The sequence below is a fragment of the Columba livia genome, chromosome 7, assembly GCF_036013475.1.
Source record: "Columba livia isolate bColLiv1 breed racing homer chromosome 7, bColLiv1.pat.W.v2, whole genome shotgun sequence".
In the NCBI taxonomy this organism is placed as follows: domain Eukaryota; kingdom Metazoa; phylum Chordata; class Aves; order Columbiformes; family Columbidae; genus Columba; species Columba livia.
Window position 1 is genome coordinate 17,471,660 of NC_088608.1, and position 17,689 is coordinate 17,489,348.

General features: G+C 39.4%; 1 protein-coding gene across 1 annotated transcript in view; it reads right to left on the bottom strand.

The window, feature by feature from the left end:
* Positions 1-17,689, bottom strand: part of LY75 (lymphocyte antigen 75) — a 48,226-nt gene that overhangs the window by 16,274 nt on the left and 14,263 nt on the right. The window contains exons 13-23 of the mRNA XM_065069630.1: positions 17,305-17,447; positions 12,236-12,317; positions 11,596-11,664; positions 10,241-10,364; positions 9,354-9,389; positions 8,401-8,576; positions 7,215-7,279; positions 5,903-5,979; positions 4,657-4,793; positions 3,505-3,610; positions 41-201 (exon numbers count right to left, since the gene is read on the bottom strand). Of these exons, the coding sequence (XP_064925702.1) occupies positions 41-201; positions 3,505-3,610; positions 4,657-4,793; positions 5,903-5,979; positions 7,215-7,279; positions 8,401-8,576; positions 9,354-9,389; positions 10,241-10,364; positions 11,596-11,664; positions 12,236-12,317; positions 17,305-17,447 (1,176 nt within the window). The remainder of the gene's footprint in view (positions 1-40; positions 202-3,504; positions 3,611-4,656; positions 4,794-5,902; positions 5,980-7,214; positions 7,280-8,400; positions 8,577-9,353; positions 9,390-10,240; positions 10,365-11,595; positions 11,665-12,235; positions 12,318-17,304; positions 17,448-17,689) is intronic.

Genomic DNA, 17,689 nt, shown 5'->3' on the forward strand with positions numbered 1-17,689 from the left:
ATTACTCAATGGTCAAGAGAAGTCAAAAGTCAGAACTTACGTCCAGTGGAATTTTCCTTAATCTTCCTGTCAGTAGTGGGTGAAAGTTACTATACAACAGTCTACTCTCATCTATCCATTTGTTTTCCCTTGTGCTGAACAGAAACTGCAAACCAATCCAAATGTCTTTTGGCATACCAGGAAGCAAGGATGTTATATAATCTGTTGGGCAGAACAGTAAATGTACATATTGTGGTTCAGACAACAACAGTAAACATCTGAAAAAACACTTCACATAACTGAGATAATGCACCCCTCATTTGTATTAACTGTATTTTCCCAGCCCTTTATGACTGCCAAATGCTCATCATCCTTTCCTTCCATAAGATAACACCTTTCATGTTGATTTTATCTGAAAGGAGCAGACTATCGGTATTTGTCCTCCAAATTCGCAGCTGAGCAGCAGGTAGTGGATTTAACCTGTTTCTCTGCCCCCTACTTCGTGTTCTTGCACCTACATCCAAATTTCAAAAGCTGCTTTTCTACAGGTCTGTCAGATCTTTTGTCTCCCTGCAGAGATAATTGAAGAACTCCCTCATGCCCTCTTGGAATTGATGGACAAGTCTTATCTCCCATCTTCCTCTCCTACTGCTGTATACCATACATCAGAACTGTTCCTTAGATCCTGGCAGAGTTTGCCAGAGAAAGCAGGACAGGACAAAGAAAGTCAGGTTTAGTTGGAAAAAAATTCAGACAGGAAAACCTGAAATCAGACCCCTCTTGGAGAGCATTCTGGCACAAAACAATGGGCTTTGGTCACCCCCACAGTCACCAAAGGCATTCACTGAGCTTGTCTAGATGAGGAAGACAAATTAAAGCTATGTCATTAGCTACTGCTGACTCGTCTTAACTATTGGCAACACGCCAGGCTAGCCTCAGCTTATTTTCTGAGTTGGACAAAGCCATTGAAGATTTACATGTCAGAGCTAGCCAGCCTCCTAATGCCACTGGGAAGCACAGAAGCAGCCTACAGAAAGAGGCATGTTTTTTTAAGAGGACTGCCTCCTCTCCATATAGGTGGCCCCCACTACAGGGCAGAAAGAAAAACAAACAAGAAACAATAACAAAGACTTCCAAATGCAGCAAACTAGGCAAAAGATCACGCTAAACAACATTTCAGAATGGCTACGCTTTTGCAATCTTAAAAGCATCCAAAACCATGCAAGTCTCAGACATGTATATTCCTGTAACCCTATTCTTCCCAAATAACAGCAGTAAAAACAAACTACCATTCAGCTGCTGCCTGCAGGTACACTAGTGGCATCCCTAGTCCACTTTCCAAATTCTATTTGGCAAGAGGTTATTTGCTTATAAAGAAAATATGCACTGTGCACATTGCAGAATTCCACTGAGCTACTTCAGAGATAGCTGCAGAGAACTGTGTTTGCCATCTCATCCTCACACAGACAGCTGAGCTTGTCTTGGAAGCAGCTCCTCAGGTAGTTTTCACAGTGCAAAGTCTACAGTCTCAGTTATGTTTTAATTTGCAAAGCAAATAATGGGAATTCTTCATTCAGTGGTGACCCTTCTACTCTCAACCCTTAATGCAAGGTTTTACAATTTTTTCTTCTTACAATAGGTTGAGATCATACAGAGAAGCTGCTCTTCGAACTGCCTCAAATGTTTGCTGGCTGCATCTCCATGTTATGGTTCCAGTGATGTAAATGATAGACAACACATTTATAACTGGTCTTGGATTTTAGAATGCTCCCAGTATGCCTGTAGAATCATAGAATCATTTTGGTTGGAAGAGACCCTCAGGATCATCGAGTCCAACCATAACCTAATCTAACTGTAACACTAAACCATATCCCTAAGAACCTCGTCTAAATGCCTTTTAAATACCTCCAGGCATGGTGACTCCACCACTTCATTGTGCAGCCTGTTCCAATGCCTGACAACCCTTTCCATGAATAATTTTTTCCTAATCTCCAATCTAAACCTCCCCTGGTGCAACTTGAGGCCATTTCATCTTGTCCTACTTGCTACTTAGGAGAAGAGACCACCACCCTCCATGCTACAACCTCCATTCAGGTAGTTGTAGATAGCAATAAGGTCTCCCCTCAGCCTCCTTTTCTCCAAGCTGAACAGCCCCAGTTCCCTCAGCTGTTCCTCACCAGATTTGTGCTCCAGGCCCCTCAACAGCTTCATCACCCTCCTCTGAACACTCTTCAGCACCTCAATGTCTTTCCTGTAGTGAGAGGCCCAAAACTGAACACAGTATTCAAGATGGGGCCTCAGCAGTGTCAAGTACAGTGGCACAATCACTCCTCCAGTCCTGCTGGCACACTATTCCTGATACAAGCCAGGATGCTGTTGTCCTTTTTGGCCACCTGGGTACACAGCTGGCTCATATTCAGCCAGCTGTCAATCCACACCCCCAGATCCCTCTCTGCCAGGCAGCTTTCCAGCCACTCTTCCCCAAGCCTGTAGTGCTACCTGGTGTTGTTGTGACCCAAGTACAGGACCCGGCACTTGGTCTTGTTAAACCTCATACAACTGGATTCAGTCCAACAATCCAGCCGGTCCAGATCCCTCTGTATGGTCATCCTACCCTCCAGCAGATCAACACTCCCATCCAATTTTGTGTCATCTGCAAATTTACTAAGGGTGCATTCAATCCCCGCATCCAGATAATTGACAGAGATTAAACAGAACTGGCCCCAATACTGAGCCCTGTGGAACACCACTCGTGACCGGGCACCAGCTGGATTTGACTCCATTCAGCCCATCTCTTCGGGCCTGGCCATCCAGCCGGTTCTTTATCCATCACAGAGTACACCCATCCAGGCCATGAGCTGCCAGCTTCTCCAGGAGAATGCTGTGGGATACAGTGTCAAAGGCCTTACTGAAGTCTAAGTACACAACATCCACAGCCTTTCCCTCACCTACTAGGTGAGTCACCTTGGTATAGGAGATCAGGTTTGTCAAACAAGACCTGCCTTTCATAAACCCATGTTGACTGGGTCTGATCACATGGCTTCCTTGTATGTGCTGTGTGATGTCACTCAGGATGATCTGTTCCATGACCTTCCCCAGCACTGAGGTCACACTGACAGGCCTGTAGTTCCCCAGATTCTCCTTCTGGCCCTTCGTGTAGATGGGCATCACATTTGCCAACTTCCAGTCAACTGGGACCTCCCCAGTTAGCCAAGACTGGTGATAGATAATGGAAAGTGGCCTACTGATCACCTCCGCCAGCTCCCTCAGCACCCTTGGATATATGCCACCTGGCCATAGACTTGCAGGTGTCCAAGTGGTGTACCAGGTCACTAACCATTTCCCCTTAGATAACTGGGGCTTCATTCTGCTCCCCATCCCTGTCTTCTGGCTCAAGAAGCTGGGTGCGCCCTAATCCCCTGGACTAGATAATCAAGTGATTTTATGCTCAAGTTCTTAAGCAGAACTATACTGAATTTGGAAGAGAAGCTGCATACTAAACGTGTCCCCAGTTCACCATCGTACCTTGCTCAGCTTGATTTGAGATAGATGGAAGAGAGCCTCCAAAAGTTACACACTTTTCATTAGCTGCATTAAATGTTAAATATTCAGGTTTCATCTTTAGAAAACACTGCAAAATAAACATAATGAAACTGATTTTCATCATACCATTGCTTCCTAAGAAATAGCTCATAAAAAAGGTTTCTTAAACCAGCCTTAAACACTCTCTTATTTCCTGCAATGAAATATAATTCTTTTTCTCAGCAAGCAAGGGAACTGATACTAGCTGTATGCATTTCTTATTAGATTCAACAGAACAGCTAAATACAAAATGATGAATAATTCCACGGAATAACTGCTCACTCACCGAGGATTAGAATTCAGTAATTTTGAATTGGCTACATCAGGACCACATACTGTTTTAAGAATGAGAATTAATACATGAACTCTAAACTCAGACAGGGTTGGGCCAGGAACCTGTATTGTAACACATTACCTTCTGGGAGAAACTACATTGGAACTCAAAATGTATATTCTGCAATGATGTGAAGTAAATTTGCAAACCTTGGCACCATGTAACATGCAGATTTGATGCACACTCCTTATGTACAGAATAATGGCAGGCCAAACAACGGGAATCTGTCTCACTAAGACTAGATGATTGCCTTAAAACACAGTACTGAAATACACTATACTATGGCTTCTGACCTCTGTTGGTTCATTCTTAAAAGCTGCTTCTAATTCTTGAGTTAAGTCCTTAAGGCACCTTTGGAAGCAGAGTGTCTGCCAGCTTGCTGCCTGCCTCTGATCACTCAGTGATCAAGGTGCTTCTGCCACAGAAACCTCATCCTCTCTCTTTCTAATCCTTCTTTTCCTTCAAAGCAGAGTCCACGATTAGGCAATACAACCAATGTTCTTGGACCTAAACATGTGGTGATGGGAAAGCAAAGAACTGAAAATTACTGCTTTGAAATGGAGAAACCATCAAACCTCAATAAGGGACAGAGAAGTGGGAGAGATTATTTTAACCAGTGCATATAGTTTTCAAAAGCCATTTCCCAGTTCATTTCTGAACACAAGCACTACTTCCTCACCTCTTTCAGGAGGGCACTCCAGCTCACTGGACTATGGAAAATAGATAAGAATGATTTATTTTTATTATTAATATCCCTGTACCTTGTTTCGGAACTGCTGCCAACCTTTAGGGCAACCTCCTCTGACTGGGCGATAACTGGGATCGTGTTTCTCTAGCAAGGAGGCATTATTTTTTTCACAGATGAAGGGCAGTTTCACGTTACAGTTAACTGGGTAATCTGCAGAAATAGAAGTTTTAAAAAACAGTTATGGTAATGCCTATCATGCTCCAATTGCCATCCATACTTAATGACATGACAAATATCGATCTGAAGTCCTTTTCAAGGCAACTTCAGTGAAGTACTATGCAATCTAAAGCACTGAAAGTAACAGTGGAGCAAAAGACAAACAAATTATTCATATCAGACAGTAATATAATGTTCCGAAAGATCCAGAGTCTGATCCCTTACTTCCAGTAGTAACATTCATATAGGCAGAGATAACTTCAAACAGAAAAATCATTAAATTAGAATTTGTGTGTGAGGACTAATTTCATATTCTGGCATAGAGGGTGTGTGACCTAAAGGTCAATAAAGCCAAACGGAATCCTTTAACATCTATATGGACAGCATCTGGCCTGTACTGCTTTACATGACTCCTACAGTAACTGGACTGGCTTTCTAGTAAAGAGCAAATTTTAGCTAATAGGGAGGAAAACGGGTGAGCAGCATACAATAAAATAATGGGGAAAACGTGCTTTAAAGTGGAAATGGTGGTAGACAGGAGGAACTATTTGTTCTCTGGGGGGGGTATATATTTTTCTCAATATAAAACAATGTTGAATAAAGGAAATAAGAAGCTTCAAGTACCACCAGGTGGCATTTCCATTACTTGTGTTCCTCTTCCAGTATGACTCCACTAGTCAATGAAATCTGTATCTCCAGATGCATACACAGTTGCAAGTGTTCAGTCAAGCTCCGCTAAAGAAGACAACTCTAAGACTTAATTTCCAGAGCTCAGAGTACACGGTGTAAACACAAAAAGGTAACCATCAAAACTAGATTTCACCTCATTAACTTATGTTGCAAAAAAGAGTGACAATCAATCATAAAAAATAGTCACTTGAATTCAGGTTTGTCTCTGGTCATCAAGAAATACTATCATGGCTTCTACAATAAGGAAGAAATAAATGATTCAAAATTCAATTGGATTATCATGAAGAAGTCATTCACTCCTAATTCAATATAAATATGCATTCAACATAAGAGCTTGGGCAGAACAGTAATTACTTTTTTTTTTTTAATTAGAATAATGTCAGAAAGGGGTGAAAAAATAAAAAGAACCTTACCTCTGTACCAGTTCTTTCTAGAAACATACCAGCAATCCCTCAGGAATCGATCATTAAAGCGTGGAAATAACTGTAAACTGGATACAAACATTTCAGAGTCAATCTCCAAGCCAAAGTGATCTTCAAGGGAAAATTCTCATAGCAACAGAGCCAGTGCAAGCAAAAATTTGGGCTGGTAACTGTCTGCAGGAGATGCCCTACAACACTGGAAACAACAGAGGGGGGAAAAACTGGACTAGGAACAAATACATGGTAGGTTCCGTAGTTATGTACCATGCCCAAATTATCTTTGTTGAGGAGATGTGCAGAACAAGAGTAGCAGGTTATTATATTTATCACCACACTGCAATCTCCAGCACATTGTCAGGACAAGTGAGGAGAATGGGCAATAGCCCTGTTTTATTTTCAAAGTAGTATATTGCTGTAGTATTTTGGCAAGTGAAGCTTTTTCCTCATAAGAAGCCCATGATCCTTTGCCGCAGCCATGAATGGCATGATGCAAGGTTTGCTGTGAGTAATCTCAGCTCTGCAGGACTCTATTATAAGCCCTCCAAGACTCCGGCATTAGAAGTGATGCCTTAAACCAATTCCACGTTCCCTGCTCTCAAGTGTTTCTCCGATGTCCTCGGAGCAAATAGACAAGGTTTTTTTCAGGTTGTTGTTGTTTTGTTTTACAGTTCCCCCATTATTAACAGAACATAGAAGTGGCCCTAAATAATAATTAAAAAAAAAAAAAAGTATCTTAAATATCAATGGGATAAATTAGCTATTACGACCACAAATTTCAAGGATTCACATGACAAGACTAAGATGTCAAAGCCCAACAACCTGAAACCTAGAGGCTCAAATAGACAGATAAATTATGAATTCAGTTATTTCTAAGTTATTAAATTTTTGATGACAATACTTCTAATGGGAATAAAACTCAGAATTTGGCAGCTAATCAGATTTTTCAACAATATTTTGAAATATACCCACTTTCTAATTGTAAACACATACTGTCTTAGCCACCATTTGCACGGTTCTACTCTCTCTGGTTTATGTACTCCATGGTCAAAGTTTTGCATGGCAAGAATATGTCCAGGTACATGTAAACAAAACGAGAGAACAGAGATCACTGACTAACTCTGAATTATTTTCTAGCTTAGTTCAAATTATTTATCTTACTTCTTTGGGATGATACAGAAGAAGTAGCCTTTTACAAATCTGGGGATAAAATATTTTCATTTGGAAACTATTCTAGTTAACTATATTCCTAAAAAGCACATCAAAAAAAGCTTACAATAAAGCATCTCATAATTACTCTACATACGGTGAATGATAGCTGTAGCCATAATCAATAAACTTCAGCCACCACTTCTGTTCACTGTTTGATAACTGTGAAAATAAAGAAAAAAACCCGTGTATTTTACAACCCATAGAGAAAGAGCTCCACAATCTACCAAGGGTAAATCAACGACAAAATCAATTTTGATTTAAAACATTTCTAAAACATGCAGGAATTATTATTCCTCAGCAATAGGAAAGGATACAGTTCAAGACTCATGCTAAGTAGATGAAACCCTGTACCTACTAGAAGAAAAAGCTCACATTTTCCAGTGTGCTGCATAAAGCTACAGGAAATCTTGCAACACTGTCTTAAGCGTGTGGTAGATACAACACTCCCACAAAATTAATAGCAGGAACTCTACCAGAAACCCAGGACACAACTGCAAGCTGCCTAAAGCTGATGTGGCTCCACAGGACCTCCCTTTCTCAGTATAATCCTGTTCTTCCAGCAGAGAACCTAACAATGAATAGTTGATGAAAAGGCCAGAGATTTAGCAGGTCAAATCCTCCCCTTCTCCTGCCTTGGAATTTCTCCTTCCAGGTAGCTTGCCAGGAGAAATTTCGTAAAGAGAGCTTGCAAGCTGCTAATTTCGGAAAGTTTTGCTGTCTCACAAGCAGTAAGAGAGGTGCTGAAACTTGAAATGCTTTGGTAGGATTTCTTAAACAAATGTACTTTCATGATATGAACACCACAAACCCATCAGTGAAGGCTAGCAGACCATCATGCATTTCTGTTTAAATTCTCTAATCGAGGAAGAATGAGGTGCTGTCCCACACACAAACCAAGAACTGGCACAACTGTTAGTGAAGTATTTGCAGACAACAGGATGCTTACACAACAGCCCTATTATGACACTCTCTACATTTGGAAGCATTGGCGCTTTTTTTGGTTGTTGTTGGGTTTTTTGCTGGTTTGTTTTTGGTTTGTGACTGTGGTGTTGTTTTTCATGTTGTTAAGACTACTTCTAAATTTAAAAGTTCTTTTACAAGACTGACATTAAAATAATTCTCTTTCAACTCATCATTTCCTTTTAAATACAATTTAAAACTATTAAGGCCAACAGGAATACGAAAGAAATTAAGGATTAACATTTTCTTATATTGTGAAAACTGGCAAGAAAATTTCTCCACAGCGGAATGTACCTGTTAAACAGATTACACCTCCTTACCTTTTCTATTTGAGATAGTATTGTCCTGAGTTTGAGGTAAGACTCCACAGAGGCTAAATCACTATCATTTTTTTGACAGTAGAAAATAGCTTCCTGGAAGCTTAGGTTTTTATCAGGTACAAACCACAGCTCTGCTCCGTCAACAACGAGTGGGGGTCCATGAACTCCAATTTCATCTATGCAGAAGAAACATCACACGCATAAGAAATCAATTCTGAAAAACACATCCTGCCGAGAGAAAAATTCCATCAGAGTTCCAAACCCGAGCGGACGGAGGAAGGAATGCGGTCGACCCAATATGAGTGATAAGCATACCTCTACTTTATTGATGCACTAAGCTGATTTATATAAGACTTACAATAATTATGCATACTCGTCACCTATTAATTGGATAGTATACAGTAATTATGCCTACTCGTCTTCTATTAATTGGATAGTATACAATAATTATGCCTACTCGTCTTCTATTGATTGGATAGTATACATAATGAGCTCAACCTTCTTGTGGTTTCTCTGGAATGCAACCTTCTCACCCTGCTAGAGATAATTCCCCAGCTTGTTTATCTAAACGCTCAGCTGAACCAGAGAGCAACCGCTCAGTACTTTTCCACTATGCTACACCAAACTCATGCTAACTGAGGCCTACTCATGCTAACTTAGAACAGAATTCTCCTGATACAACGGATCAATAGAGCCATGCCCCTTCTCTATTAGCCATGTCCCAACAACATCCTTTCTTTTTCTGAATGTAGTAACACATTTCAGTTTGACACAGGGAGGATCCAACACTCCTCCTTGCCTTCTGAGCTCTCTCAGAATCAAATTCTATCAGTCATGTCCTTTGCTGGTATTAAACAGCTATTACAGTAAGTAATGTAACAAAACTAATAAAAGACATAAAGTATTAACAACTGTATACACATAGCAGAAGAATATGCAAAAAGTCCATTTACCTGGTATATACCACTCAGGTGTCTTTGGAGTGCTACCTGTTCAGAGGAGAAAAAATAGGAACAGTCACTTCAAGTTCACCTTCTAACAACACTGTGGTCACCAATAATGGAAGTGATGTACTGCACTCATGCTCCTCAGTATGCATGGTGAAAAAAAAACCAAGGAAATGACACACAGGTTTAATAGTATGAAATAAGCTGACATAAAACTAATGGAAGTTTTGCATACCTCAGCCTTAAACATCTGTTTGTTTTTTCTCCCAGGAAGAATACAAGCATCAAAGTAGTATATCTACCACTATCTCTCCACAAGAAAGTTTCATCCTCAAAAACCCTTTTAATGAACAACCAAAACATAAAAGTCTACTGGATTGCAACACTTTTCATATTGCATGGAAACTCCTGGATCTGTGCAGATACGCCATGCTGTTCTTTTGTATTCCCACTCCTGTATCACTGCCATGTCGAGCTAGTACACCAGTTTTACCAGAAGGCAGCTAATTCACCTAAGGCTGAAGCAAACTGTACACCCAAGATGTCTGTGGTCATTTAGTTACTAATATCACTAAGAAAGACTAAGTCAAGAAATGCTGCAATTTGGTTGCTAATAAGAAGTCACTTGTTCTTTCATGAGACAAGAAAGAATATGGGAGTACTGAGACTGCATCCTCCTCATGGTAATTTTCTGATCTACCTTTGAGTATCCTAAGGGCACATCTGTATGTGAAATAGGTGAGGCATCTCATGTACTGACATCTTAACAGTTCAGAGAAGAAAATATAAAATATTTTTGCAAAGTTTCTGTATTGCAAGGGCAATAATCACAACTCAGTGGTAGTACATAATAAGCTCTTTTATATGAATAAATGGATGTCAGTGCAGTTTACCTTTTGTTATCTGGCAGACCCATTCAAGTTTAGCTTCACAATCAAAAGGCTTGAAGTAAAATTCCAGGTCTCTGCCTTCATGGAAATAAAATCTCCAAAATGATCTCCGTGAAAACTGAGAGGTCTGTATAAAAGTAGGCACAGAGAACCAAGTTAGTACAGCACAGGCCTGTGAAAAGAAACTATTAAAAAGGTACTTTGGCAAAAGTATGTGTTACTGTGGTGTTAGTCCTACACAACTTACTTTGCAAAAATGAGCAGATACAACTGTAACTCTTCAACTAGAACCCTCCATGCTAGCCAAGCTCGTGAAGCAATTAAATGAAGGGCTTAAGGTAAGTCTATAAACAGAAGTCTCTTCTTGCAATGTTGTTTCTTTGCTTTTTTGTAGACACAGGTTCTCATTGATGCTTATTATTGAATTATCTGTTGAAACTTTTTTTGCCCTGAAATGATTCTCATTTCTGCTCAAAAGAAGCAACCACCTGCACTGGCACAGAAATAATCCTCATTGATTGTAAGACATAATCTTATATAAACTTAAAATCTGACTTTACTCTTGCAAATCTCTCCAATAAGGAGAACTGCAGTGAAAGAACGTGCCTATACCTAGCAGACAGGGGAGGGAGGTCGCTATATTTACAGTGTCCCTTTGAAACTGCTCCCCTCTTGTCTAAAATGTTTACTAGCTTAATGCTGACAGCTTCTCAGCCTGGGGTCATGAACACAGGAGAAGAGAATGAGCGGAAATGGCTGTGAACAGAAGCAGAGGGATGCAACCGTCCTTTCCCTCAATAAATCATAAAAGCAGAGGTGGTTCTAATTGGGTTAAAAGAAGGATGGTATTGGAATGATCTCATAAAAAGTCAGGTGATGCTTCAGAAAAGCTAAATGCCATTTTAAAACTGCTGACATCAAGACTGAATTAAGCTATGAAGAATATAATTGGGAATTAAGCAAAGACCTGACATTTTGAATTAGAAACCAACACACCACTTACAAGCTATTTCACAAGTAAACAAGGAAATACACACAAACACACAGTCTATCCTGGCTACTGTGTTCCCCTGCTCTAGGTTTCAAACATTTTCCTAATTTGCAGTTCACTAAAATTAATCTAGATTTTAAATGTTACTGGTAGAACTCTGTTTGCTTTTCTGTTTTAGACTCCACATTGACATCCTTAAGTGTTACATGCAATATATAAGACATACAAAGTATGGTATTATGCAATAGAGAATAGCATTGTTACTAAAATATTTTGTCGTTCAAAAGAAGTCTTATGAAAGGTTATTAGCACAGTGTTTGGCTCATAAAAAAACTGCTTAACTGTTATTAGAAACCTTGAAACTAACCTTTAATGCAGCGCAGTCTCTTGTGTCATATTCATCTTCCAGATAATCAAGTGGCATAACACTAGTTACCTACAAGATGAAAGAACAATTATTATTTATTATTATTTTTGCTGTGGCAATCCCCAGAGATAACAATTCAAGCCTGGGATTCCATTATGTTTATCACTATTAAAATACATGAGTTAAATGGCAGTTACTGGATCAGTTTTGAGTCTGTGTACCTGTTATTATGGGGGGAGAGGGAAAGAACTCACAATTTCAGGCAAATGAATAAATTACAAAGAGGAAGATATTTTTGGAGGAGTCTGACATATCAAGGAGATGAACTGATAAACCCTCTCCTCTGTTGTGGCACAAAGACATCTTGTTCTCTCCACTACCTCTTAGATGTTTACTACTACATTTCTGTTAAAATATTTTAATGGAATAGAGACAGAAATCAGCTTAACCTTATTAAAAATATGTTTTTAATTGGAAGTCTGCCTGGATGGCAGCTCTTAAATGCACAAACTTCTTCTGAATTATTCATCTGCTGAAGGATCTGCCATATTTTAATTAAAATATTTATAAATTTACTTTCAATCCAGTCCAAGCTGAAACAAATCAGGACATGACATTTCCTGGTTAAAAGTTAACTTACAGGTTTATCATCACTCCACTGCCAGGTTCCCAAAGAATCTGGACTCCTCTTATTCATTCCAATCCATACCCATCTGTCATTGCTGTAAATAAACAAAATAAACTCTTAAGCCAAGAATATGGTTCAGCTCATTTAATGGAAAGACTGACCTATGGCTTTATTTAGATCAAGCAGAAAAACCAAAGGTCTACTACTGCAAGTTCAAAGTGAAAATGGGTGTAAGGGCTAACACCTCTTCTGCACTTTGCTTTAATATCTGTAACTTGTCTTTTCCTGGCCACAGAGAAAACTAAATAAATCAGAGAATTTCTTTTCTCACTTCCTCACCACTTCATCAGTTGTCACTTGATATCAAGGTCTCTTTTCTACACTTTTCTTCCAGAATCACACACACAGTGTTTCGCTTGCTGCTCTTTCTTTTGTCCATCTCAGGTCATCTCTCTCTACACCATCAGCTGAAATATACTGTTCCTCAAACCACATGAAAAATTCTACTCATACAGAACAACTTGCTTCATATTTCCTTCACATTTGTCAGTGATATAAACAAATCAAGTGTGGGCAACATATTTCAGTTATACACCCTCATAAAAGAGACATAGACATAAATGAGCACACAACACCACCACTGACTCCAATGCTTGCACAAAAGAATGACAATAGAAACATTACTTCAACTTACAGCATTACAGTCAGAATTGTAAGTGGAATATGTCAAACCACAGGGTTAATTTTGTGCTGCAACCTCTACTTCTCATAGATCAATTTTGTGCTTGGCACTGAAATTTACAATAATTCACTCCAGTCTGCTACTTTGCCTAAGAAAGGCAATAGACACTTTTCTGAATGATGGTATCAGTTGGAAGCAGCAGAGGGGGAAAGACCATGAGTCTTCTATGAAATCACAGACTGCGTGAAACCCTAATGCAACAGAGCTGTGGAAAAGGCGCTCCCATTGAGGTGGTCCGACAGCAAGAGCCAAGTACTGATGCCACAGTACAGGCCCCGTGTAAAACTGTATCAGGAGTACTATTCCATAAATTCATGTTGCACCAGACAGAACACAAGATGCTTGAGGAAATGAGAGTTTAGGTTATTAACAAGAATTGAGGATTGTCTTGTCTCGTCTTGACTAACAAAGACAGAGAAAGGATATAATTCCTTAAAATATCATAGGAGACTAATACCCCAAGAAGAGGAGCTATTGGAGCAAAAAGGCCATTGTATCTGAAGAAACCACGACTCCAAAGTAACTTTAGTCTGAAAACTGGAAAGAGATGTCTGACCAGCAGAGGTCAGAGTTTAGAAGAGGCTCCCAAAAATGTAGTGCTGACAAACTTATCAAAGTGATTTTAAGACAGAACTTGAAACATTTATGAAAATGACTTTATTATGTTGAGGGATGGACTCAGACCCATGCTTACCTGCACAAGTAATGTTACAAAAATCACAGGGCAGTCTTAAGAAATGACTTGGTAAGACTGTGCCACTACCTTTTTGCATACATCACCATAAAGGTAATAAAATGAAGCCTGAAAGGGCTGACAGTGCAGCACCAACAACCAGCAGTTTAGACCAAAGCGTGTGGGCTAAGTACATGAAATCCAAGGTCAACAGTGCTTTATTTGGTAGGTTCCCACTAGGAAGCAAAGCATCAGCCACCAACATTTTTTTTCCCTCAACTCCAATATTAATTTTCTGACATTGGTGTGATAGTGTGATCACATCACACTGAATCATCTTTAGTCTTTTAATGATATCACTAAGGGGCCTCTAAAAAGCCAAAATTTCCCATATCACTCCAGGAGGAAAAACTATGAGCCAAATATTCACAGCTGTTGAGCAGCTAAGTGGCTTTTGGCAATTTACCTTTAGGATTTTCTTTTTGTATGGTTGTTCTTTCCAATTATGAATCAGACATTGCTTAACCCTCCCCATTAGCTATAGGCTTAGTGCAGTTTAAGCAACTGATCATCACAGAGGAATATCTACTAGAAAGAAAATTTGAGACACTCATTTCAAAAGGACCTGCAGTAATTACCTGAGGAACTAGAGCCATTTTTCAAAGTCTGTCAACTTATATTTGGCTTTTATGTAACAAATAGATAATTTTTTAAAAAATGTGCCAGATTCACACAAAACTAAAACTTTATAGAAGTCAATGTTGTGCAGGAGTGGGTAAATACGGTTTAGATCAATGTGAAGGGAAGATAAATGAGTAATTTTTTTACTGTCATATTCTAACTGCTATAACAGAAAAGGGTTTTTTTCTGTCCCTTATGTCAGCTCCAACCCAAGATTAAGATCCTAAATTGTTACTGTGGCATATAGTTCAACCTAGTTCTTGACAAGAGACAACACGTGTACATATGGGCCAATGCCCTAATGGTGCAATTTAAGGCACCATCTGATTTTAGGCAGTGCTGGACTAAAAGTATATATGACGCCCATTTGGCCCTCTGCTCTTCCCTCTGTCACAGGTTACTACCACTAACTGAATCCTTGCCCTGTGCTAATCACCCGCTCTTCAGCGGAAGAAAAGAGAAGCTATATTCATGCAATTACTACAACTTGCATCTCAGCTTTGTTGCTGTTTTGGCCAGTGTGTTGAGAATAAGATCATTTTTTTCTTGCAAACTCAAGTGTTAGTGAGGCTTTCTAGATTCAGAACAATTACAGAAGCAGAGCTGTACATACACAAGGCAACTGATGTCTTTCCAGTAAGGTGTCCTCATTGAAATGTTATTTCTAACCAACGCAAGCTGTTAATCCCCTAGCATCCAGAACCGCTGCCAGCTAAAAGCTGCAGAATGCTCACAAAAACAATCCTAAGAGAATGGAAGTAACTGAACCAGATCTGTCCTGCCTCTATACATGTCCCTCAAAGTGAAAAGAGGTTATCTCCTATTTATTTCAGACAGGGGAACGTTGGCAGGCAAATTCTATTTTCCTTTCCAATGGCAGTCGCCCGACTTGGCTGGAGCAATTCTAGCTCTTATTTGCCTCTAAGGTGGAATGTGAGTAAAGAACAGAATGGACTAGGCAAGCTGCCCTTTTCCTGGTGAGGCAAACTGACTTTTGCTAACATTTAAAAACAAATACTTCTCAATGAGTCACCAGAGAACTGTGCAAGGGGAAAAAAACCTGAAACCAAAGAAGCCAAGGTGTGGCTCCTTCCCCAGGCTGAAATGCGTGCACTGAATGAACAGTTTAGGTCAGGGTTTGCACTGAGTAAACGCAGGAAACACAGACAAACTGCATGCTGGGGCACTCCGGCAGCTAACTGTCCCTAACATTATCTTAACATGATTTCTCCTAGTTACCTGAATTCTTTGTTCTTGGTGAAATAATTCACTTGGTTTCTTCTCTGTTTTCTCAGATGAGCTTATTTTCAGACAAACTACCCTTCACTCTCGATCTCCAAAATATATGATCACCACCCTGAGTAATTTAAAAGCATAACTAACTTAAACACTTAATCACATTACCTAAACAAACAAACATTATTTAAAATACTTCAGGCAATATCAAATATGTAGTATTTCTGTTCAAGGAAGTTCTGCAATGCTTGAAAAGGGGTTAACCCAGACGGAAATACTGTCATTTGGGTTATATTTGACACATGCAGTTACTGCAACACTGACTGCAAAATGAATTGATACTGGGCTAGATATATTGTCCCATATTTACATACTGGGCTCAGTATATTGCCCCTTATTCAAGTTCTGGTAGAATAATACTGAAGAACCAGGACTTTCCTTCTTCTGGGTTAAGTTCAAGTTTTCTGAAGTACGGGAACCACAGTACATCATGTGTCAGCTGACTTTCTGGGAAGACAGAAGTCTCTACCTCTAAACTCCTAACAAAAAGTGGCCCTTAACTCCAATTAATACCTCAGACAATCTGCAGGCTGAAAAGTAGTTCCAAGTACTTGTAGGAAAATGAAATAACTTGCTTCTCTATTCATTTTTCGTAGTAAATTAGGTACACTAAAAATTTGTAATGGCAAATAGTATAATAAGATCTATAGCTAAAAATAATCTGTGCACTGATTTGTATTTCAGGGACTTTAGCAAAGGAGTCACAAGTGGCTTTTATACAAGCTACATCATCTATATATAGAGCATACAACTATGCTTTTGTCTCTTATTAACATAAACTGAGCCATTTTCATTACTTCTGCACTTCCAAAAAAAGTTCACCGGGTTTTCAAGAAGGCATCTCTTCAGTCATCAAGTTTTAAAATTTAATCGCAGTGTTGTACGTTGGCAGCTTCTGAAATAATCCTGATTTAGTTTGTTGATGAAAAAATTTAGATTGTATAACTGGCAGCATTTGAGTTTAAGCTGGCAAAAGTTCTTAAAAAACAGGCTGCCAATGAAAAAAACATATTACACAAGGATCTGACATCACACCAATGCTTAATAAAGCTCTGCAGTGACAGTGACAGTTCCTTCGATTAAAAATAGAGCCTTAGACTCATAAATTATGTAGTATTTAATTTGTTGATACCAGAAAATTCAACACACCCATCTCATGCTCATATAGTCTTATTGCAGCTATGCCAAATGGGATCCATGCCAACCAGATTGCTGGACACTACATTACTCGCATTTTCAAAAGACAGCACACAGTCTCATCAGGAAACGTTTCATGAATAAACATGAGACCTACTTGAAAAATTGAAATAACAACTCATCTCTGAAGAATGTATCAGTAAAGAATAAGAACAACTATCACCCAGTTGTGCCAAAATTCAACATAAAGAAGGAAACACTTTTTATAACAACACAGACTTTAAATTAATGTAATGGAAGATGCCCAAAGCACATCTCTCCCTGCGCTCCATCCAGTACTGTGAAACGTGCCCAGGCTGTACTCCCTTGACATTTTCCAGGAAGGCAGTGGCATGACCAGCAGTTCAAATGCCACATCTCGCCGTTTTTACTGTGGGAAACACAGTCACCGCACACTATCTCATACTTTCCGTTCAGCAGCAGCAGCAGCATTTGCGATCTACGGCAGAATGAGACTGAAATCGAAATTTTAGCCCATGGCTGGTTTGTTACCTGATTATTTTTCTCAGTATGGAATGAAGTGCCTTGATTTCTTCTGAGTGACTAAAACTAGGCAGATGGCCTCCGAGAGCCTCGCAGAATCTTTCTGCCTCTTCCCAGGTCCTGGTTCGCAGCACTCTTTCACTGTGGAAGAACTTCAGAACAGCCAAAAGTCAGAGCAGAAAATTACACTAGTGATAACACTTTTAAAACACTCCTGTACTACTCATTCCTGCCACCCTAGGCAGGAATGAATAAGTGGTATTTCCATAGGGAGAGAGCTTGACTTCTTAACAATTATTTTTTCAGTTTGTTTGACAACAGCCAGACTCTGAAGTTCAGCTGACAAAATTTGTTTCAAATGCAACATATTCCATATGGCAGACTTGCTGTTTTT